Consider the following 24378-nt stretch of genomic DNA (forward strand, 5'->3'; position numbering starts at 1 on the left):
ACACCCACACGCGCTCACACACACACACACGAGCGCAGCCTCTCCAAAACACCCGATCCGACTAGGAGCATTCCTAAACGTGCAGTTCTGTAAATGGCTGGGATAGTTGAGAGATCCCTGACGTGCTTGGCACCTTGTACAGATTTGCAGTTGACAAAATTGATGTATTAGCGGTTAGACCATTTGTGACCCCATTTCTAAATGGAGGGCCATAAAACCTCACCACAGCCCCTACAGGTGTCCCAGGCCTCTGGGGTCTGTTGTGTTACGTAGGTCAGCCCTGGAGCATCCAAGGCACTGAGAGCAGTTCGAGCTGCTGGCCAGAGCAGAGGCAGGGCAGACAGATCGACGAACCGACCGAGGAGTGTAGGGGTGTAGTGGCAGAGTGGGGGTTCTCAGTAAGGAATAAATCAGTCCAATGGATAGGACCCATTATATTTCCAGTCTGTGGGGAGAGGGGAGAGTAAATGCTATAGTGTGTGTACAAGAGAATGGAGAAGAGAGAGGGAGAAAAAGAGAGCGAGGAATGACTGGGCTGATCCGGGGTGTCTGAGCTGAGCCAGTTGAGGCTGTTGCTGGACGGCCGCACGAATGGACAGAGGGACGTGTGTGGATGTCATCTGGCCATCAGTCAGGCAGACAGATCAAGCTCCAGGGAGGCCCATCAGGGGGTTCAGCAGTAATCCACAAAACAGTTGTGTGGAAAAGGGCCTTGGCATACTCTCATGGCCTGTCACCATCCCCTGACCTCCACAACATCAACAGTCTGGAGAGTCCCCTAACTTCTAAAACTTTCTTTGAAACAACATTCTACTCCCCTAGCTTCTAAAACAGCCAATCCACTCCCCTGTCTTTCTAAATGGACTGAAAAACATCCTGCCCAGTCTCCTGTCTTCAATAACTGACTCTAAAACAGCTTTTCAGTCCCCTAGCTTCTAAAGCTGTCTTTAAAACAGCCTCCCCAGTCTCCTGTCTTCAATAACTGACTCTAAAACAGCTTTTCAGTCCCCTAGCTTCTAAAGCTGTCTTTAAAACAGCCTCCCCAGTCTCCTGTCTTCAATAACTGACTCTAAAACAGCTTTTCAGTCCCCTAGCTTCTAAAGCTGTCTTTAAAACAGCCTCCCCAGTCTCCTGTCTTCAATAACTGACTCTAAAACAGCTTTTCAGTCCCCTAGCTTCTAAAGCTGTCTTTAAAACAGCCTCCCCAGTCTCCTGTCTTCAATAACTGACTCTAAAACATCCTCTCTAGTCCCTTGTCTTCAAAAACTCACTCTAAATCATCCTCCCCAGTCTCCTGTCTTCAATAACTGACTCTAAAACATCCTCTCTAGTCCCTTGTCTTCGAAAACTCACTCTAAATCATCCTCCCCAGTCTCCTGTCTTCTAAATTTGCCTTCAGAACAGACTCTCCAGTCTCCTAGCTTCTAAAACTGACTCAGAAACAGCTTTTCTGTTCCTTAGCTTCTGAAACTGACTCTAGATCATCTTAATAAGCCCCTGTTTCCGAAAATAGCATGAAATCCCTCTCAGAACATACATCTTAGCAGAGAAATATGGAACAAGACCTAGTCAAATAAAACAAGTAACATGTTACTCTTGCATAATACCTGATGCAATTTTGTTTGTCTTTTCAGTCTGTTTTCTGGCACTATACCTCGAGTCACGTCCATCAGTCTGGGAGGTTTTATCTTCCTGGGTGCTTATGAGAAGGTCCGACGCACCCTGCTATAAAGACCCTGGCCTGGGGATGAAGGCAGGTGTGCTGTGCTGACCCAGCCTGAACTGGCCCCCGAGGAGGGACACCTGGTGTGAGTCATCCCTGATCGCATTACCCAGAGGTCTGCGTTCCTGCTCATCAGTGCGCTGCAGATTGAGTTTAACTGCGTGAATTCCATTTTAACAGCAAGGATCGCATACCTCTGAGCCGAGTATCTTCACTGTGACCATGTGAGTGGAAATGTTATTAAAAGCCATATTTTTATACAATGTCACCACTTTCTCCAGTTCATTGTCTGAAGCTGGGTAGTTAAATGGTGGAATAATCACCTCACAGTAGTTTGTCCGTCCAAGGTTACTGCTCTCCGTTATTCAGTATGGAAACACGGTAAACAAAACCACCTGCAGCAAAGAGCCACCAGAAAGCCTATTCGAGAAGAAGCATCATGAGCTCATCCACCTGCATCCACCTGTCATATCAGTGCTAGATGGGACCTAGGGCCTGTGTTTCTGCTGGATTAAACACTCATTTATTACAGGATTTGTCACAACTGTCGCCACATTAATGCAGATGGATGGATAATGTACTTTAGCCAACTTCCATCGAAGGAATAGTATTAAAACATGTACAATTTAATTTTTCCGGTTTTTCCTAGTATTAAAAACAGGATATCCTGAATAGATTAACCTTTTACTCTAATGCATTGGTGAACATCGAGTGTTGAGCAAGCATCAAAATGTTTCTTGGAATATAAAATTGGTTTTCCAAAAACACTTGTCAATAACTCCCATTGTGTCCTTCAGATGTCAGTTGAGGGGGAAGGTAAAGACCATTAAAGCCTGGGAGAGCAATGTTACACAGGTGGGTTTACCAGAGGGCTAAGTCCTGTCCTGGAGGCTGTCAGGTAACTGACATGCATCCGTCCAGCCACTGTCCCTCATTCAATATGGACTTAAGGACATTCGCCAAGCCTATAATTTACAATTAAACCCTGGCTTTAGAGATGAACCTCCAATGTATTTGCATAGAGACAGAAGAAACATGAATGAGTTCGATACCTTTGACAAACCTGCTAATTCAAGTAGTCTATATCATTTTGCTTTGCCTGGCCCCCTTATAAATTTGAGATGACATTGAACCACAAAGGCAAGGAAAAACACACTCCACAAAATGTGATTTTAGACACTTTAATGTTTAAACTTTGACATTGGTACAATGGATTCAGTTGACTGAAATAAATTACTGCATGTCACCCCCGTGGGATGATATGACAACTGACTGACCATCTAGAATTCCTGTTCTCTAAAGAATATGCTAAAATGTCAAACAATTTGAGCCTTTGATACCGCAAATAGCAAGTGTTTACAGAAAAAAATGTAATGTAATTCTGTTTAATCTGACATTCAGTGTATCCAGGCCTAAAGATGGGGCATTTTTCCTCGGTTTGGCAAGAGTACATTTCACAAGTTTCCCAGCAGTAAGCAGTTTTATAAAATGAAGAGATTGTTTGTACCAGTCAAAAGTTCCTGAATGATTAAACAGGTTGTACTAGTACCATTATGATGAGGATGTGTGGTGCTATGACAAAGGCTAAATACTGGCCATTCCCTGTGTGAACAGTGTGACAACAGTCTCAAAATGCCTCCTGGTGAGTTCCTCATTCCCTTTACAGCATGGCAGGTTCATGTTATAGCTGAACATATTGGGATGGGGGTGGGGGACTAATGATTTTAAAAGTTGGACCAACATTCATGACAAATGTGAATTCAAAGGATCTGGGCCTTTAGTTGGACAAAAGAAAAGAAATGGGAGCTGAGGCACCGTGGAGGACGTAGTCCCTAAACCAAAGCCAACTGAAGTGGTGGTCAGTACCTTGACATTCCATCGCTATGTCAGAAATGTGACACGTTTCCTGACTCAGAACTCTTACATTCCTATTAGGTATGAGTAGTACAAAAGTGCTTAAACATCCAAAACCTCATTTCATATCCCAAACCCCCCTTGTTCCATGTTGTACCCAAATCAAAGCCCTTCCTTCATAAAATACCAGTAAATATGAGTTATGGTTTAAGGCCATGATGGGCAGCGTTTGCATTTGTCAAACAACATTCCAAGTGCAATAAAGTGTTCCGTGGTTTGACAAAGTGTACCGATAGCTCTCACAGCTCTGCTATACTAAGAGTCTGGTTAGTGGTTTCTTTGATCATGCAATAAGGCACGGCAGTTGAAGCAGGTAGGTAGAGGCTGACAAGGCTTGTTAAAGACAACAAAAAATACCATCACTCCGTTCCTTGTCATGCACAGAATCATTTCAAATACTCTTTGTAAAAGTTATATAATATACATGAAAACTCTTATGTACAGTCAATTGTCCAATGGTATAGCTCTCTCTCTTTCACACATTACTCTACAATATTACCTACATTTGCATGCTTCAAATGCAAGTCACATTTAGGAGCTAAGATTGGTTGGCACCTCCCAGGAGAAGGTTTTCAGTATGTACATCTGATACGCTCAGACGGGACACCACCCACACAAGCGCCGCCTTAAACTCCAGACGCCCCTCCCTGCTCCTGCCTCGTTAGTCCAAACAGGGGACAGGATCAGATCTTGGCCTCTCTGTTTGAGGTAGCAGTTCCCAGTGCAAAGAACAAGTCAACTCAGGGCTAGTGAGTCTGATAGTGTCAGGGTGGGGAGAGCCTGCTAGTCACTGGCTCTCCTGAGGGGGGTGCATGGCTCTGGAAGGCTCTGGGAGTATGTCCATTAGAGAGGAGAGTCTGTCTGAGCTCTGGCTCACAGTCTGTGTCCAGTGTGTATTGGCTTGTTACGGGGCAGAGTTTCACCGGCTTGTGGAAGGCCTCCACTTGGGAAAGGGAGCACACTAACGTTGTCTGTCCCGTCCTGTTCACTGAGGTATCTGGGAGGGAAAACCGAGAGAGAAGAGAACACACAATCAAGACCCCTATCTGTGCAGAGCTCAAGGCTATGGATTGCATCCATATGGCTAATTTGACATTATGAAGCAAGGATCGGATTCTGACCCCTAATTCCTCCCAGACAGTTCCTTGCCAAAATGTACAGCATCCCAGGACAAGACCCGACCTGCTCCCCTGTGAGTCAGGCAGCGACGGCAACTCAATGCGGCTTTTCATCAAATTCCCTTCACTGTGATTTGTCATGGCAGGCTGATCTACACAGCTACGGGCTCCATCCATAACATAATTTCTACCATTCCTCATCCTGTCCTCAACAGTGTGGAATAGAAAGAGCACTCTACCTTTTCTGTCGTCGTGGTTTCTCTGTGATGACAATACGTTGTGGTTGCTGGGAAACGCAGGTGGCTGGGCGTCCCTTCTAACTCCATTGGAGGTCCCGTTGCAGAGGGAGGCGGTGTAGGGTCCTGTGTCCACCCCTAAGGGTATGCTGTAGTCCATGTGGTGGAGGTGTTGTTGGTACTCCAGGCCTACAGGTCCCAGTCCCTGGGGAAGGTAGTCTGAGTCTGACTTGGAGTAGCTATTCCCATTCTCCATACACTCTGTACACACTACAGCCTCACCGTAACCTAGACCAGACAAGAGAGAACGTCATTATTACCACGCCCACCCTTTTCCACAGTTTCATGAATTTAGAGGCGATGTAAAGAAAACATTCACTGATCAGTCATGTGTGAGTATTGGAGGTTCATATGGAAATCAAACTGAACACACTACCTGTGTTGTCTGTGTGCGTGTTGGGCAGAGGTCCACCACCAGCCTCCACACGGACACACACATCCTGGCGCTCCGAGAGGGTCCCCTGGGAGGACAGGTAGCTGGGGACGTCCGGGGGCACATTGGTCTCATCTGGGAGGGGAGAGAAACCATCACCATCAGCACAAACTACGGTCACCAACGCAACACATGGATGGTGAACAGCCATTCCCTGTGACGAGTAGAACTACATGAGCTCCCTCTCACCCGTGTTGGTGACGCTGCACTCCTCGCTCTTCTTGCGCGTCTGGTAGATGATGCACACCCACACCAGAGAGGTCACCACGATGCTAGTCACCACAGCGATGATTATGATGCCCACCGTGACGGTGCTGGGGCCGGGCGTAGCGGCGCAGGCGGAGTGGCGGACACTCAGCTGGCTGTGGGCACGCTCCGTGCCCAGCCTGTTGGACATGACGCACGTGTACCTCCCAGCGTCCTCTACGGCGGCGCTGCTGATGACCAGCAGCTGGTTGCCGGGGGTGAAGTGGTGTCGGTCAGAGGGGCGGAAGGGCTGGTCGTTCCTCAGCCAGGTGATTTTGGGTAGGGGACTGCCTAGCGCCTTACACTGCAGGACTACAGTCTCCCCCACCACCACACTACGGTCCTCCAGCTCCTGGGCCAGGTGGGGTGTCTCTGTAGACAGGAGGGGTCACAGGTCAAAGTGTAGTCTTCCCACCAGAGCAGACTGGTCAATCCCAACTCTACTCAACACTTCATATCAAACTACACAATGACAACGGGTGATGGTCCATTATGCTTTGTTCAACACAGAGTGATATAGAACATCATGATCTCACTCGATCTACTCCACCTCTTCAGACTGGGCCTCAGCGCTGACTTTTCTTTCCACATGCATGACTAAACATACAGAGCCACTCCTGAGGGCTGTTGCTACCTCGTGTCCCTGGGAGGAGTTGTTCTGGACTAAAAGCACTACATAAGGTAGAGCAGACCAAGCCCTTACACATCCACAGTACTTGACAATATGTGATCTCATCAAATTCACATAGCTGTAGACCAAGCCCTTACACGTCCAATAGAAGCCCCTCTAGAAGAATGGAGGCCTGCAGTCTCCCTCCCACCCTGAGGAGGGGTGAGAACAGTTAACAAAAACCCCTCTGTGAAGTCCCTCTATCCTACCCTCCCCCATCTGACCCCTACCCTGACCTCTGACTTCAAGGAAGGCCACAGCTGCCAGAAGCATTTCATTCTAGGACCAAGGCTCACCAGTTCACAGCTGGCTTTAGAGCAGTTTACTAAGTGTTCATTTTTAGACTTAGTGTCTATATTATGGTCATGTGAAGGTAAGCCATGAATCCTCAAACATTGAGGGCTGTGTTAGTTAGGTGGCATTATGTAGGAAGCGTTATGTAGGAGGTATGCAGGAATGCTAACTGGCCAGATTAATGTGATGTATGTACAGGGCAGGGGAGACTGGTGGGAGGCGCTCTAGAAATAATAATAATAGTGAACTCACACCCCCCCCCCCCCCCCCACTAGCTCTGACTTTATTGATATCTACTGTATTGAGGAAAAATGTACTTACCATGACTGTGATGTGATTGTACCACCTAGCTATCTTAAAACTAATGCACTAACTGTAAGTCCCACCGAGCCATCTTAAAACTAATGCACTAACTGTAAGTCCCACCTAGCTATCTTAAAACTAATGCACTAACTGTAAGTCCCACCGAGCCATCTTAAAACTAATGCACTAACTGTAAGTCCCACTGAGCCATCTTAAAACTAATGCACTAACTGTAAGTCCCACCGAGCCATCTTAAAACTAATGCACTAACTGTAAGTCCCACCGAGCCATCTTAAAACTAATGCACTAACTATAAGTCCCAACGAGCTAAGTCCCACCTAGCCATCTTAAAACTAACTGTAAGTCCCAACGAGCTAAGTCCCACCTAGCCATCTTAAAACTAATGCACTAACTGTAAGTCCCACCTAGCCATCTTAAAACTAATGCACTAACTGTAAGTCCCACCGAGCCATCTTAAAACTAATGCACTAACTATAAGTCCCAACGAGCTAAGTCCCACCTAGCCATCTTAAAACTAACTGTAAGTCCCAACGAGCTAAGTCCCACCTAGCCATCTTAAAACTAATGCACTAACTGTAAGTCCCACCTAGCTATCTTAAAACTAATGCACTAACTGTAAGTCCCACCTAGCTATCTTAAAACTAATGCACTAACTAAGTCCCACCTTGCTATCTTAAAACTAATGCACTAACTGTAAGTCCCACCTAGCTATCTTAAAACTAATGCACTAACTGTAAGTCCCACCTAGCTATCTTAAAACTAATGCACTAACTGTAAGTCCCACCTAGCCATCTTAAAACTAATGCACTAACTGTAAGTCCCACCTAGCCATCTTAAAACTAATGCACTAACTGTAAGTCCCACCTAGCCATCTTAAAACTAATGCACTAACTGTAAGTCCCACCTAGCCATCTTAAAACTAATGCACTAACTAAGTCCCACCTAGCCATCTTAAAACTAATGCACTAACTGTAAGTCACTCTGGATAAGAGCATCTTCTAAATGACTAAAAATGTAAATGTATGGGAGGCTGAGCTCATTGTAATGGCTGGAACGGAGTCGAACATGTAGTTTCCATGTTTCATACTGTTCTATATACTACAGTGAGCCCAGCCACTACAATGAGCCCAGCCACTACAGTGAGCCCAGCCACTACAGTGAGCCCAGCCACTACAATGAGCCCAGCCACTACAATGAGCCCAGCCACTACAGTGAGCCCAGCCACTACAGTGAGCCCAGCCACTACAGTGAGCCCAGCCACTACAATGAGCTCAGCCACTACAATGAGCCCAGCCACTACAATGAGCCCAGCCACTACAATGAGCTCAGCCACTACAATGAGCTCAGCCACTACAATGAGCTCAGCCACTACAATGAGCCCAGCCACTACAATGAGCCCAGCCACTACAATGAGCCCAGCCACTACAATGAGCTCAGCCACTACAATGTGCCCAGCCACTACAATGAGCTCAGCCACTACAATGAGCCCAGCCACTACAATGAGCTCAGCCACTACAATGAGCCCAGCCACTACAATGAGCCCAGCCACTACAATGAGCCCAGCCACTACAATGAGCCCAGCCACTACAATGAGCCCAGCCACTACAATGAGCCCAGCCACTACAATGAGCCCATCCACTACAATGAGCCCATCCACTACAATGAGCCCATCCACTACAATGAGCCCAGCCACTACAATGAGCCCAGCCACTACAATGAGCCCAGCCACTACAATGAGCTCAGCCACTACAATGAGCCCAGCCACTACAATGAGCTCAGCCACTACAATGAGCTCAGCCACTACAATGAGCTCAGCGTGGGGCGAGGCTGCCGGTGGGCGTGGGGCGAGGCTGCCGGTGGGCGTGGGGCGAGGCTGCCGGTGGGCGAGGCTGCCGGTGGGCGTGGGGCGAGGCTGCCGGTGGGCGTGGGGCGAGGCTGCCGGTGGGCGTGGGGCGAGGCTGCCGGTGGGCGTGGGAATAGGCTGCCGGTGGGCGTGGGAATAGGCTGCCGGTGGGCGTGGGAATAGGCTGCCGGTGGGCGTGGGAATAGCCTGCCGGTGGGCGTGGGGCGAGGCTGCCGGTGGGCGTGGGGCGAGGCTGCCGGTGGGCGTGGGGCGAGGCTGCCGGTGGGCGTGGGGCGAGGCTGCCGGTGGGCGTGGGGCGAGGCTGCCGGTGGGCGTGGGAATAGGCTGCCGGTGGGCGTGGGGCGAGGCTGCCGGTGGGCGTGGCAATAGGCTGCCGGTGGGCGTGGGAATAGGCTGCCGGTGGGCGTGGGAATAGGCTGCCGGTGGGCGTGGGAATAGGCTGCCGGTGGGTGTGGGAATAGGCTGCCGGTGGGCGTGGGGCGAGGCTGCCGGTGGGCGTGGGAATAGGTTGCCGGTGGGCGTGGGAATAGGCTGCCGGTGGTGGTGGGAATAGGCTGCCGGTGGGCGTGGGGCGAGGCTGCCGGTGGGCGTGGGAATAGGCTGCCGGTGGGCGTGGGAATAGGCTGCCGGTGGGCGTGGGGCGAGGCTGCCGGTGGGCGTGGGGCGAGGCTGCCGGTGGGCGTGGGAATAGGCTGCCGGTGGGCGTGGGGCGAGGCTGCCGGTGGGCGTGGGGCGAGGCTGCCGGTGGGCGTGGGAATAGGCTGCCGGTGGGTGTGGGAATAGGCTGCCGGTGGGCGTGGGGCGAGGCTGCCGGTGGGCGTGGGAATAAGCTGCCGGTGGGCGTGGGAATAGGCTGCCGGTGGGCGTGGGAATAGGCTGCCGGTGGGCGTGGGAATAGGCTGCCGGTGGGCGTGGGAATAGGCTGCCGGTGGGCGTGGGAATAGGCTGCCGGTGGGCGTGGGGCGAGGCTGCCGGTGGCGTGGGGCGAGGCTGCCGGTGGGCGTGGGAATAGGCTGCCGGTGGGCGTGGGAATAGGCTGCCGGTGGGCGTGGGGCGAGGCTGCCGGTGGGCGTGGGGCGAGGCTGCCGGTGGGCGTGGGGCGAGGCTGCCGGTGGGCGTGGGGCGAGGCTGCCGGTGGGCGTGGGAATAGGCTGCCGGTGGGCGTGGGAATAGGCTGCCGGTGGGCGTGGGGCGAGGCTGCCGGTGGGCGTGGGAATAGGCTGCCGGTGGGTGTGGGAATAGGCTGCCGGTGGGCGTGGGGCGAGGCTGCCGGTGGGCGTGGGAATAAGCTGCCGGTGGGCGTGGGGCGAGGCTGCCGGTGGGCGTGGGAATAAGCTGCCGGTGGGCGTGGGAATAGGCTGCCGGTGGGCGTGGGAATAGGCTGCCGGTGGGCGTGGGAATAGGCTGCCGGTGGGCGTGGGAATAGGCTGCCGGTGGGCGTGGGAATAGGCTGCCGGTGGGCGTGGGAATAGGCTGCCGGTGGGCGTGGGAATAAGCTGCCGGTGGGCGTGGGAATAGGCTGCCGGTGGGCGTGGGAATAGGCTGCCGGTGGGCGTGGGAATAGGCTGCCGGTGGGCGTGGGAATAGGCTGCCGGTGGGCGTGGGAATAGGCTGCCGGTGGGCGTGGGAATAGGCTGCCGGTGGGCGTGGGAATAGGCTGCCGGTGGGCGTGGGAATAGGCTGCCGGTGGGCGTGGGAATAGGCTGCCGGTGGGCGTGGGAATAGGCTGCCGGTGGGCGTGGGAATAGGCTGCCGGTGGGCGTGGGGCGAGGCTGCCGGTGGGCGTGGGAATAGGCTGCCGGTGGGTGTGGGAATAGGCTGCCGGTGGGCGTGGGGCGAGGCTGCCGGTGGGCGTGGGAATAAGCTGCCGGTGGGCGTGGGAATAGGCTGCCGGTGGGCGTGGGAATAGGCTGCCGGTGGGCGTGGGAATAGGCTGCCGGTGGGCGTGGGAATAGGCTGCCGGTGGGCGTGGGAATAGGCTGCCGGTGGGCGTGGGAATAGGCTGCCGGTGGGCGTGGGAATAAGCTGCCGGTGGGCGTGGGAATAGGCTGCCGGTGGGCGTGGGAATAGGCTGCCGGTGGGCGTGGGAATAGGCTGCCGGTGGGCGTGGGAATAGGCTGCCGGTGGGCGTGGGAATAGGCTGCCGGTGGGCGTGGGAATAGGCTGCCGGTGGGCGTGGGAATAGGTTGCCGGTGGGCGTGGGAATAGGCTGCCGGTGGGCGTGGGAATAGGCTGCCGGTGGGCGTGGGAATAGGCTGCCGGTGGGCGTGGGAATAGGCTGCCGGTGGGCGTGGGAATAGGCTGCCGGTGGGCGTGGGAATAGGCTGCCGGTGGGCGTGGGAATAGGCTGCCGGTGGGCGTGGGAATAGGCTGCCGGTGGGCGTGGGAATAGGCTGCCGGTGGGCGTGGGGCGAGGCTGCCGGTGGGCGTGGGAATAAGCTGCCGGTGGGCGTGGGAATAGGCTGCCGGTGGGCGTGGGAATAGGCTGCCGGTGGGCGTGGGAATAGGCTGCCGGTGGGCGTGGGAATAGGCTGCCGGTGGGCGTGGGAATAAGCTGCCGGTGGGCGTGGGAATAGGCTGCCGGTGGGCGTGGGAATAGGCTGCCGGTGGGCGTGGGAATAGGCTGCCGGTGGGCGTGGGAATAGGCTGCCGGTGGGCGTGGGAATAGGCTGCCGGTGGGCGTGGGAATAGGTTGCCGGTGGGCGTGGGAATAGGCTGCCGGTGGGCGTGGGAATAGGCTGCCGGTGGGCGTGGGAATAGGCTGCCGGTGGGCGTGGGAATAGGCTGCCGGTGGGCGTGGGAATAGGCTGCCGGTGGGCGTGGGAATAGGCTGCCGGTGGGCGTGGGAATAGGCTGCCGGTGGGCGTGGGAATAGGCTGCCGGTGGGCGTGGGAATAGGCTGCCGGTGGGCGTGGGGCGAGGCTGCCAGTAGTAATAGGGGGAAAAAATCTATACAGTTACATATCGCAATATTATTTTGATACTTTGACTTCAAGTATATATATTTTTTTCTTGCTAGGTAGCATTAGTCAGCTGTACCTGTGCCAAAAATACAGGATCCTGTTCTCCATCTTTTTAAAATAGTGAGCCAGCATGTTGTCAGCACTTTTATTTCCATGACTAATCAACACTCATTTTCTCATGCCCCCTCTGCAGCAGAGAGCAATTTGTTTGGAACGTCATATAGAATCGTGAGAATCGTAATACACCTAAGTATGGTGATAATGTCGTATTGTGAGTTCCCTGGCATTTCTCAGCCCTAGTGACCAGCAGTCAGTCTTACCCAGCACGGTGAGGGTGGCGTTGGCAGACACGGTGCCCGCTGTGTTTTTGGCGGTGCAGCTGTACACGCCCATGTCCTCCGGCTTGACGTCCATGATGAAGAACACGTCATCATCCGGCATCACATGCATCCGCCGCTCGCGGGCCGCCGGGAAGTCCGTGCCCCCATCCTTCTGCCAGGCAATCTGGGGGGTGGGGTGCCCCTCAGCAGCACACTCAAGCTTGGCAGTGGTGCCCGTACGGATGGTGTTGTCTCCAGGGGTCTTCACAAACGTAGGCAAGACTGTGGGAAAGGAAGATATGACACACTGGGTTAGCCACAACAGAGAAGTACAGAGGTTAACACAAGAGTCTCTGTTTTAGGGAGAGGGTTTGATTTGGGTGGGCAGGGCAGCCAATCACTCAGCATCTGTTGGCCAAACTGACAGGGCGTGTAATAGATGGGCACTGTCAGCTCCACAACGCGCCTAATTCAATTTGTTCCAAATTCCACCCAGAGACTCACACACAGAGACATGCAGAGAGAGACTCGCACACACAGAGACATGCAGAGAGAGACTCACACACACAGAGACATGCAGAGAGAGACTCACACAAACAGAGACATGCAGAGAGAGACTCACACACACAGAGACATGCAGAGAGAGACACACACACACAGAGACATGCAGAGAGAGACACACACACACAGAGACATGCAGAGAGAGACACACACACACAGAGACATGCAGAGAGAGACACACACACACAGAGACATGCAGAGAGAGACACACACACACAGAGACATGCAGAGAGAGACACACACACACAGAGACATGCAGAGAGAGACACACACACAGAGACATGCAGAGAGACACACACACAGAGACATGCAGAGAGACTCACACAGACAGAGAGAGAGACACACACACAGAGACATGCAGAGAGACTCACACACACACACACACAGAGACTCACACAGACAGAGACTCACACAGAGACATGCAGAGAGAGAGACTCACGCACACATGCAGAGAGAGAGAGACACACAGAGACATGCAGAGAGAGAGACACACACACAGAGACATGCAGAGAGACAGAGACTCACACACACAGAGACATGCAGAGAGACACACACACACAGACATGCAGATAGACAAAGAGACACACACACACACACAGACATGCAGAGAGACAAAGAGACTTTGCTCAAGCTAAGAATTACCACTAGAATAACACGAGTTTAACTGGGCAAAATATCCACTGAATCAGCATATTACAGAGAGAAAAGGATCTCACCACATGCAAACACACACACTCTCATACTGGGAGACCCTTAACCCTTCAGGACCTGGCGGCGTACCGTTGACAGTGAGGCGGGCCTGGGTAGAGTAGGAGGAGCCAAAGTGGTTGGTGATGATACACTGGTATCGGCCCTCGTGGGTGAAGGTCACATGACGCAGGTGCAAAATGGTGGTGTACTCCATCACCCCCCCGTGGTGAGCGCGCAGGTGGGCGAGGTTCTCCACCTCTGCATGGCGGAGCAGCTCCTGGTCTTTGCGCCAGGCGAAGGTCATAGGTGAGCTGCTGCTGCTGGCCGCCGTGCACGTGAAGCGCACGTCACTACCCAGAACCGTCACTGTGGTCTCTGGCTGCACTGTGATCTGGGGCTTAGGCAGGTCATCTACAGGAAGAGAGAGATGGAGGGACGACAATAAACCTACATAAGCATTATTCTTTGTAACCAAATGTTTTCTCAGTGACAGGAGATATGTATACTATACATACAAACAAACAAACAAACAAACAAGGAAGGAAGGATTAGCACATCACAGATCAAACAGACAGTGAACCTACATCAAAAAACTTGGAGAAAAAACAAAATCACACACACACAGTAAACAAGCAAGAGCTGGAATGTAAAACACTGCTGGCTGCACGGTCTGACAGAAAGCCCTAATACACACGATTTACTCACCACAGACAAAGCTCTCTGGCGGGGCCTGGAAGATGCTGGCACCCTTCAGGGTTTCAGGATGGGCACAGGTAGCCTCTACGCCCGTCTGTAGCCCCCGGGTCAACAGCCACTCAGGGAACCAGTGGAGCTGACAGTCACACAGGAACCTGTCACTCTGGATGAGCCTGTGGGGGGGGGGGGGGGGGGGCTGTTAGGACTGAACAGTTTGTCATTCTCCTTTAAAGACTTGCTTTGATCTGAAAGAATGAACTGCAGCAGTATTGTGTAGCCATATCATAACATTGTGAAGACAATCACAGTTTCCAGAGACTAAGTGTGAGGAATGTGTGTGTGTGTGTGTTTTCATCATTGCAGACTCACAGGTTCCTGAGGCTCCTCATCTTGCTGAAGGCCTCTGGCTGAATAGAGCGGATGGCATTCTCTCCCAGATTCCTGTTGAGACATTAAACAGAGGGCCACCCATCAGCACTGACATAAATGGGACTCGGGAACACACACAGCGGTGTCACGGCCAGCAAGGGCTTACTTTAAGCAAGGTGGAAAGATTCAGGCGTTTAAGACCAATGTCACTTTTCAGCTTTTCAAAATCACTTTTTTCCTAACGGTCAGTCTGTGAAAGAGCTTATATAAATTAAATTTATTGTACCAAACTGACCATATGCTCAATCACTTTTCTCCCCTGCACCAGGGAAAAAGACCAAAGTTGAAGCTGCCTCTAACGAGAGGGAAGCAGCTTGCCCCACAAACTGCCCGTCTTCTCCTTTAACAAAGACGCTATTTCATTTCTAACAGCCCTCTTAGGCAGCTACTTTTGGTAGCCGCACTTGGGGGCATGCAGTGCATTGTGGGATACTCACAGGTGCTCCAGGGCCTCCAGGCCTAAGAAGGCTTTCTTGGCCACCGACTTGATCTTGTTCCCAAACAGAGTTCTGCAATTTCCAAACATGAAGGGCGCCGATAAACGTGAGAGAAAGAGAGAGAGAAAGTGAAAGAGAGGAAGGGGTAAGGGAGGAGAAGAGGGGGAGAAATGCACAATTAGTGGGGTTGAATCTGATAAGACCAGAAGATTGAGGTATTGGAAATCCGAACTGTGTGGAGATTAGGAGGGTGAGGGACTCGGGGCCCTGGCTCTCCCGGCCCCGCTCTTCAAAGACCACTTTTATCTTTATTAGTATTTAATAGCGATGACAGGGTGGGGCTGAGCCAGGGGGAGGCACATGAAAAGCAGGTTGTCTCACTGAGGGACAACACAGCTTGTAGAGTAATAAAAGTAGCCTTGTCAAGGCAGGTTCAAGCAAGGAACAAGCAGCTCTGGGGGTCTAATCCCAGCCGCTCTTCAAAAGACACCTCTACCCTCCCTCCTTCTCCCCTTCCCTCCGTCCATCCTTCCTTCCCCTTCTCTCTGCCTTCCTTCCCAGGAGGAGCGGATGGACACAGTTGGCTGGTTTAGAGTTAAGACCCCTGCATCAGAACCTTTCAATCCTGTCACGCCTCCTCCACACTCTACACAGTGCAATGTGAATACAAACCATGTTCCAAAACCCACTGGGCGTGCATCTGTTTGGGGGAGATTAGCTAACACTAAGATGCATGTTGATAAGAGGTATTGCGTTCTATAAGAAAGCCTCTGTGTTTAGGGGCCCCCCAGGCAGACAACTGGTCATGGACAGAACCGGTCAGCTTCTGACAGAGATGTCACTCACTGCTGACCCCACATCAGCCAGAGGTCTATGTTTCTAGACTACAGAGGGAGATGGACTGCACAGCAGGCTTCATCACAGACAACCACTACTCACTAAATTACTGCACTTCCATCCAACGTATTTAGCATATTTAAATAAATATTTTTTAAATTGTTCTTATTCCCAGCATCACATCTAGCAGTCTGCATTGCCTTTCATTCCAATCACATTGTCTTCATGGAGTAATCACATTTTGGAAAAAATAAAATACTTTAATGATGTAACTAAAATTTCTACACTCAATATATTAATGTATTTTTCCACCTCAAAAGAGCAATGAGAAAATAGTTTGTTTTTGTGGCCACTTGTGAGAGCACAAGTTAACTCAGATCATTCTCCCTTCACAATCTGGGACACAAAGCGTGTGGAGGACACTTTAATGTCCCGCCCCTCTCTCTCTGTTTTTCCCAGGGCTGGGGAGTGTTGTTTTCTGGTGTGATGGAAGGATTGTGCCAGCGCTGGGCCAATTTCACCCTCTTTCAGTCCCTAACAGGCAGGAAGGCATGGCCGTGGAGCAGAGAGAGAGTAGCAGGGCTAGAGACCGACAGAGCTGCTGAGGCTCATATTTTGCAGGCTGATAGAAAAGCCCTTTCAATAGGCTAGCACTCACAGGGAACGGCCTTGGTTGGACACCATCTTTTATCCCAGGATTGTTTAGGGCCCACTATGTTCATTGTGCTATGGTTTAATAGTTATATGAGAGATCACAACAAACTGACATCGTTTAACCGTCAAGGCAGTTCAATTCCCACCAACAGACACTCTGAACTTGGACACAATTGTAGTTGAGAGTCTAGTAAACCAAATGAAAACCAGATTCATGCTTGTTTCAAGTCTGTTGCCGTTAAAATATGAACCCGCATGCTTCATGAAAAAGCCTAATAAAACTTGGAGCAACTTTTAGAGTCATCTCTCAGTGTTACACTTCCAAATGACATGTGAGGCCCAGAGGTAAGGGAGAGATGGAGCTGGTCCTGTCTGAAGCCAGGTCTGGGAGAACTAGATATAGGCAATACTCCTCAGAGGAAACTATTGGATTGCAATGGAAAACCCTTCACGCTGGGCTGAAGACCAGCAGACAATCATCAACCAGTGGCAGGGCAGCCAGCTTGAAGGGACCGGTTCTGGGGAGAGGGGGATGGAGGAAAGGGGGGGGGGGGGGGTGAGAGAAGGAGGGGGGATACTCACAGCTTGTTGAGGCTGTCCAGTCCAGAGAAGGCCCCATTGGTGTCCTCTATTGTGCCTGAGATGTCGTTATGGTCCAGCTCCCTGTGGAGAGAGAGAGAAGGGATAAGAGAGAGAGAGGAGGGGAGCAGAACAGGCTGCCAGAGTTGGAGCACTGTGTAGCCTTGGCAGAGATGGAGCTGGTAGTCACGGGTTACCCCTCCACCCGTCCTGCACCTGGTCTAAAGAGCAAGCCTCTCTGCTGATCTGCTCTGCCAGCCAAGCACATTCTTTCCTTTGTGAGGAGGAGAGGGGTGAAGGCACACAACCCAACACAGGGATACACATGTATAATTCATAACAGCATGGAGGGGTTGGCGGGCACACAATGTCTTTGGATTCAGACAGTCCGTGGGCATGGCCTGGTCTGTGTGGTGGCAGGTATGTCAGTCCCAGCACATGTCAAGCCAGAATAAGACTCAATAAAATCTCAAATTTCACTTGGAGTCTGCCAGGAAGTTTCTAAACACATGTCGAATGCAGTGGAGACTGCTGAGGGGAGGACGGCTCATAATAATGGCAGGAACAGCGCTAACAGAATGGCATCAAACATGGAAACCGTTCGCTTGTTACCATTCCACTGACTCCGCTCCAGCCATCACCACAAGCCAGTCCTCCCAAATTAAGGTACCACCAACCTGTGGTTGAATGCAATTAATTAGCTTTTCTGACACTACTAACTCAGGGGGTTTTCTACATCAAAATGCAGCTTAGGTGGTGGGCGCGGAGGTAACCTTGTGCTTTTTTTAAGGCAAATTTCCTGCAATTCTACACATTTTGCCATGAGGCTAAGAGAAAAATGTGCAGTTTTAAAGCAAAGTTCCTGCTCTTCTACATATTTTGCTATGACTTATGCTATCAGAGTGACTCAAACATCTAAAATATTTTTTACATACTTTATATTAACTTTAAACTGAAAACCTTTTCCCATCCTGAACCACCCACCCCCCCCAGAAAAGGCGTCACGAAAAAAACACTTTGGCAGCCCACCAAAGACTTTTCTATGCAGAGAAAACCCTGTAACTGCTGAAGTCATCTGGGCAAAGGAAACATTTGAATAATAATTCCCCTACCCCCTTCAGTCCTTCCCTCACCCCCTTTGGTTCCTTTTGGTTACTTTGCCTCCATGGCCGGACTCAGCTGCCAATTCCCTATTCTTTCTGGCTGGCTGAGTGTGAATGGCCGTTGTCTTGTTAATGTCGGCAGTGGCTGCCCAATTAAACCTGCCTCAGCTCCCTTACAGCCAGGGCCCACTCCTACCCAGCGCTTCACTGATTAGATTAGACCTGCCTCAGCTCCCTTACAGCCTGGGCCCGCTCCTACCCAGCGCTTCACTGATTAGATTAGACCTGCCTCAGCTCCCTTACAGCCTGGGCCAGCTCCTACCCAGCGCTTCACTGATTAGATTAGACCTGCCTCAGCTCCCTTACAGCCTGGGCCCACTCCTACCCAGCGCTTCACTGATTAGATTAGACCTGCCTCAGCTCCCTTACAGCCTGGGCCAGCTCCTACCCAGCGCTTCACTGATTAGATTAGACCTGCCTCAGCTCCCTTACAGCCTGGGCCCACTCCTACCCAGCGCTTCACTGATTAGATTAGACCTGCCTCAGCTCCCTTACAGCCTGGGCCCACTCCTACCCAGCGCTTCACTGATTAGATTAGACCTGCCTCAGCTCCCTTACAGCCTGGGCCCGCTCCTACCCAGCGCTTCACTGATTAGATTAGACCTGCCTCAGCTCCCTTACAGCCTGGGCCCACTCCTACCCAGCGCTTCACTGATTAGATTAGACCTGCCTCAGGGAGAGAGACGGGAGGAAAGAGAGGGAAGGAGAGAGAGGAAGAAGGGGGTGAGCATAAAAGGGAAAAGTAAAAAATGTAATTAGAAAGCAAAGTGAGGTAATGGGAGAGAGGAAAACAAAGCAAAGAAGAAAGAAAGAAAGGGCCAAGAAATAAACAATGAAAGAAAGAGCGGGTGAGAGGGGAGCCAAACAGAGGGCCTACCACACAGCTGAACCCCCTCCTCTCTCTCTCCTCCCCCCAGCCCAACGCTCCCCCTGTGCCAGCAGAGAAAGGCCTGTATACGCCTTGGCTTGTCACCCCCCTGTGAGAAAGGCCTGTATACGACTTGGCTTGTCACCCCCCTGTGAGAAAGGCCTGTATACGCCTTGGCTTGTCACCCCCCTGTGAGAAAGGCCTGTATACGCCTTGGCTTGTCACTCCCCTGTGAGAAAGGCCTGTATACGCCTTGGCTTGTCACCCCCCTGTGTGAAAGGCCTGTATACGCCTTGGCTTGTCACCCCCCTGTGTGAAAGGCCTGTATACGCCTTGGCTTGTCACCCCCCTGTGTGAAAGGCCTGTATACGCCTTGGCTTGTCACCCCCTGTGTGAAAGGCCTGTATACGCCTTGGCTTGTCACCCCCCTGTGAGAAAGGCCTGGATACGCCTTGGCTTGCACCCCCCTGTGAGAAAGGCCTGTATACGCCTTGGCTTGTCACCCCCCTGTGAGAAAGGCCTGTATACGCCTTGGCTTGTCACCCCCCTGTGAGAAAGGCCTGTATACGCCTTGGCTTGTCACCCCCCTGTGAGAAAGGCCTGTATACGCCTTGGCTTGTCACCCCCCTGTGAGAAAGGCCTGTATACGCCTTGGCTTGTCACCCCCCTGTGAGAAAGGCCTGTATACGCCTTGGCTTGTCACCCCCCTGTGAGAAAGGCCTGTATACGCCTTGGCTTGTCACCCCCCTGTGAGAAAGGCCTGTATACGCCTTGGCTTGTCACCCCCCTGTGAGAAAGGCCTGTATACGCCTTGGCTTGTCACCCCCCTGTGAGAAAGGCCTGTATACGCCTTGGCTTGTCACCCCCCTGTGAGAAAGGCCTGTATACGCCTTGGCTTGTCACCCCCCTGTGAGAAAGGCCTGTATACGCCTTGGCTTGTCACCCCCCTGTGAGAAAGGCCTCGTCTCCAAAGCAAAGGTCTGACTCTTTTCTCTGGCTCTCTGGGAAGATCCTGGGCCAAAAAGACATTAGCAGAAGGACCCACACCCCAGCCTCCCTCTTCCTCTCTTTCTTCCTGTTCAAGGTGCGTGCATAAGGGTGTGGGGGCAGAGAAGTCTCCCATACTGCTTTTTACTGCTCCGTTTAAAAAGGCAAAGAATCTACAGGGAGGCAGAGGACAGGGAACACATGTGCATCCAAAATCGATGGGAAGCAACGACCGAAAATAGGGAAGATGAGAACAGACGCACCAGAATAAAAGTTCTCACAGAATGAAAACATGAAAGGTGACACATGCACACCTCAAACAGATACACGTGAATATGCAGGAAAGCAATGGTCTGAAAAGTAAACAGATAACTCCACGTTGTAAATGGCCCCAGGGGGGCTTAATAAAGCCATAGTGTATATTGAATCCACATGAATAAACTGAATTGTTCTTAAGCCAAGTGCAGTCAAAATTCTGTTTTCCTATGTTTTATATCATTTTGTACAACAACTGATGAAACTAACACTGTAAAAGTGTGAAAACATTTGATCAGTGTTATTTCCTGATAGTTGCTGGTTTAAAATACAAATCTACACAGGAGCTTCTAAATCAGCAGGTTTGCATGGGGGGGGGGGGGGGTTTAGGCTTTCCATGGTAAATTGGTTAATAGACAAAGAGTTCCAAACCTCTCTGCCAATAATAGCTAGTATTCAATATTCCCCTTCCCATTCAGACCACTTCCAGACAGACTTAGCTAAATTCTTGCTTGAGATATATTTTTTTTGCTAAAGGCAAAAAAGGTACAGTAAGGTACTTAACTGTTAACCAGAAATGGTTTGATATTGAAATAAAACGGCTGTATTGGATCTTTAAACTAGTAACAGGATGAGTCTACAGTGTGGAACCATAGTTGTGTGTGTGCTCTAGGTGCGTTCAGGAGGACTTACAGGAGGCGCACGGCCTTGAGGCCTCTGAAGGCCCCCTCAGTGATGTGACTGATGGAGTTGTGCCCCAGACGAAGGGTGTGGAGGTCCCCCAGCACCGCCAGACTACCCTCGTCCAGACGACTCAGGTTGTTATAGGACAGACTCCTACAGGAGGAAATGAAAAATCAATACATGCGGTGTCAGGCATGGACCAGAAGGACAAGATGGCACAGCACTAAGGTAACCTAACCTACCTAAAACGTCATTATTCTCTATTTTATATGGCCTTATTCAATGTCTTCTTGCCTTTGGATAGATGCTGTGTTTTTCCACAGTGGCGTTGGCTCAATATCTGTTCATCCACAGCAGTTTCCTATCATGCTTGATAAGGAGTCAAGACACAAACCATTTACAAGTTGTGTACATTTCCAGTTGGACAATTGGACACTTCTCTGATGTCTTTCCTAGAGTTATGGCCTTGTTTAAGTAGGTACACTGTGCGTCAGTGGTGATAAATATGTCTTGTTTATCAGCACACATGGTCAAATGGTCTGTTGTGTGAGTGTCTGGGCTGTGCCTCTCTGAAGGGGTCTAGTGTGGTCATGCGTGGCCACTGGCCAGTCTCTGTGATGCCCCGTCAGGCAGGCTGCCGTCTCATCCTGAATGTAATAACAGGCAGGTCAGAAAGACAGACACTCTTCTACACCTGGGAGCTAAACGAGCCACTATCCCACTGATATCACAGTCACCATGGATACACTAATAAAAATCATAGAAACCCGAGTTGCAACACAGATACAGAGCAATCTGTCTCTCTCACGCACAGCACCCAGACACAAGAGCCTGACAGACAGCCATGTCGTTAGCGACGCCTGAGCAGAACTGAGCTCTACATTAGTGTAAACAGAGTCTCTCTCCTTCACTAGACGGGGAGATCCCGCTGCAATTACCACAGTATCCCTACCAACAGAGGGTTGTACGCCCTCTACCAACCTGACAGAGATGTGAATACACACTCTTGCATGGGCTTAAGTACTGTCAATCTTACCGCTCATTATGGGATAAACAGGCTTATAGTGAGAGGAGCGTGTGGTATTGAGCGTTAAGTGAGTCATGTAGCTGTCGTGAAGGTACGGGGAGGGGCGGAGCAGAGAACAGATTCACGGTTATGTTCTTAGGGTTGTGTTTGGGGATCAACAAGAAGAGACGGGGTTTGAAGTTGGAGACATGGGTAAGACTTTGGGGTCCATATCTGGGGGCTGAATAGGGGATTAATATTTTTGTTTGTTTCTCAGGGGTTGGGGATGAGGCAGGAATTGGTGCTCTATTTACAAGGGTTGGGAGGGTTTTGGTGCTTTAGTTTACAGGGGTTGGGAGGGTTTTGGTGTACAGGGGTTGGGAGGGTTTTGGTGTACAGGGGTTGGGAGGGTTTTGTTGCTTTGGTGTACAGGGGTTGGGAGGGTTTTGGTGTACAGGGGTTGGGGAGGGTTTTGGTGCTTTGGTTTACAGGGGTTGAGGAGGGTTTTGGTGCTTTGGTTTACAGGGGTTGAGGAGGGTTTTGTTGCTTTGGTTTACAGGGGTTGAGGAGGGTTTTGTTGCTTTGGTTTACAGGGGTTGGGGAGGGTTTTGGTGTACAGGGGTTGGGAGGATTTTGGTATACAGGGGTTGGGAGGGTTTTGGTGCTTTGGTTTACATGGGTTGGGGAGGGTTTTGGTTTACAGGGGTTGGGGAGGGTTTTGGTTTACAGGGGTTGGGGAGGGTTTTGTTGCTTTGGTTTACAGGGGTTGGGAGGGTTTTGGTGTACAGGGGTTGGGAGGGTTTTGGTGTACAGGGGTTGGGAGGGTTTTGGTGCTTTGGTTTACATGGGTTGGGGAGGGTTTTGGTGCTTTGGTTTACATGGGTTGGGAGGGTTTTGTTGCTTTGGTTTACATGGGTTGGGGAGGGTTTTGGTGCTGTGGTTTACATGGGTTGGGAGGGTTTTGGTGCTTTGGTTTACAGGGGTTGGGAGGGTTTTGGTGCTTTGGTTTACATGGGTTGGGGAGGGTTTTGGTGCTGTGGTTTACAGGGGTTGGGAGGGTTTTGGTGCTTTGGTTTACATGGGTTGGGAGGGTTTTGGTGCTTTGGTTTACAGGGGTTGGGAGGGTTTTGGTGTACAGGGGTTGGGAGGGTTTTGGTGCTTTGGTTTACATGGGTTGGGGAGGGTTTTGGTGCTGTGGTTTACAGGGGTTGGGAGGGTTTTGGTGTACAGGGGTTGGGAGGGTTTTGGTGTACAGGGGTTGGGAGGGTTTTGTTGCTTTGGTTTACATGGGTTGGGGAGGGTTTTGGTGCTGTGGTTTACAGGGGTTGGGAGGGTTTTGGTGCTTTGGTTTACATGGGTTGGGGACGGTTTTGGTGCTTTGGTTTACATGGGTTGGGGAGGGTTTTGGTGTTGTGGTTTACAGGGGTTGGGAGGGTTTTGTTGCTTTGGTTTACAGGGGTTGGGAGGGTTTTGGTGTACAGGGGTTGGGAGGGTTTTGGTGTACAGGGGTTGGGAGGGTTTTGGTGCTTTGGTTTACAGGGGTTGGGAGGGTTTTGGTGTACAGGGGTTGGGAGGGTTTTGGTGTACAGGGGTTGGGAGGGTTTTGGTGCTTTGGTTTACAGGGGTTGGGAGGGTTTTGTTGCTTTGGTTTACAGGGGTTGGGAGGGTTTTGGTTTACAGGGGTTGGGAGGGTTTTGGTTTACATGGGTTGGGAGGGTTTTGGTGCTTTGGTTTACATGGGTTGGGGAGGGTTTTGGTGCTTTGGTTTACATGGGTTGGGGAGGGTTTTGGTGTTGTGGTTTACAGGGGTTGGGAGGGTTTTGTTGCTTTGGTTTACAGGGGTTGGGAGGGTTTTGGTGTACAGGGGTTGGGAGGGTTTTGGTGTACAGGGGTTGGGAGGGTTTTGGTGCTTTGGTTTACAGGGGTTGGGAGGGTTTTAGTGTACAGGGGTTGGGAGGGTTTTGGTTTACAGGGGTTGGGAGGGTTTTGTTGCTTTGGTTTACAGGGGTTGGGAGGGTTTTGTTGCTTTGGTTTACAGGGGTTGGGAGGGTTTTGGTTTACAGGGGTTGGGAGGGTTTTGGTTTACAGGGGTTGGGAGGGTTTTGGTGCTTTGGTTTACAGGGGTTGGGAGGGTTTTGGTGCTTTGGTTTACAGGGGTTGGGAGGGTTTTGGTGCTTTGGCTTACAGGGGTTGGGAGGTTTCTGATGTGCTACTCACAGTTCTCGTAGCCTCTGGCAGAACCTCCAGCCATCTGGGTTGATGTGGGAGATGGAGTTGTAGCTGAGGAAGAGCTGCAGAAGAGAAGACAGGCCATACATGGAGCCACTGTTCACCTCCCTCAGGCTGTTATAGTCCAGGTGACTGCAG

General features: G+C 51.3%; 2 protein-coding genes across 5 annotated transcripts in view; one reads left to right on the forward strand and one right to left on the reverse strand.

The window, feature by feature from the left end:
- Positions 1 to 1991, forward strand: part of slc25a26 (solute carrier family 25 member 26) — a 68707-nt gene extending 66716 nt beyond the window's left edge. For both annotated transcript variants that reach the window (XM_036950570.1, XM_036950571.1), the window contains one exon: positions 1635 to 1991. In XM_036950570.1, the coding sequence (XP_036806465.1) occupies positions 1635 to 1731 (97 nt within the window). In that variant the 3' untranslated portion in view covers positions 1732 to 1991. The remainder of the gene's footprint in view (positions 1 to 1634) is intronic.
- An 897-nt stretch (positions 1992 to 2888) lies between these two features.
- Positions 2889 to 24378, reverse strand: part of LOC110494502 (leucine-rich repeats and immunoglobulin-like domains 1) — a 50662-nt gene continuing 29172 nt past the window's right edge. For all 3 annotated transcript variants that reach the window (XM_036950567.1, XM_036950569.1, XM_036950568.1), the window contains exons 7-18: positions 24229 to 24372; positions 21015 to 21158; positions 17052 to 17132; positions 14979 to 15050; positions 14482 to 14553; positions 14122 to 14285; positions 13507 to 13827; positions 12166 to 12447; positions 5674 to 6102; positions 5428 to 5559; positions 4995 to 5279; positions 2889 to 4634 (exon numbers count right to left, since the gene is read on the reverse strand). In XM_036950567.1, the coding sequence (XP_036806462.1) occupies positions 4402 to 4634; positions 4995 to 5279; positions 5428 to 5559; positions 5674 to 6102; positions 12166 to 12447; positions 13507 to 13827; positions 14122 to 14285; positions 14482 to 14553; positions 14979 to 15050; positions 17052 to 17132; positions 21015 to 21158; positions 24229 to 24372 (2359 nt within the window). In that variant the 3' untranslated portion in view covers positions 2889 to 4401. The remainder of the gene's footprint in view (positions 4635 to 4994; positions 5280 to 5427; positions 5560 to 5673; positions 6103 to 12165; positions 12448 to 13506; positions 13828 to 14121; positions 14286 to 14481; positions 14554 to 14978; positions 15051 to 17051; positions 17133 to 21014; positions 21159 to 24228; positions 24373 to 24378) is intronic.

The sequence above is a fragment of the Oncorhynchus mykiss genome, chromosome 17, assembly GCF_013265735.2.
Source record: "Oncorhynchus mykiss isolate Arlee chromosome 17, USDA_OmykA_1.1, whole genome shotgun sequence".
NCBI classification, from domain to species: Eukaryota; Metazoa; Chordata; class Actinopteri; order Salmoniformes; family Salmonidae; genus Oncorhynchus; species Oncorhynchus mykiss.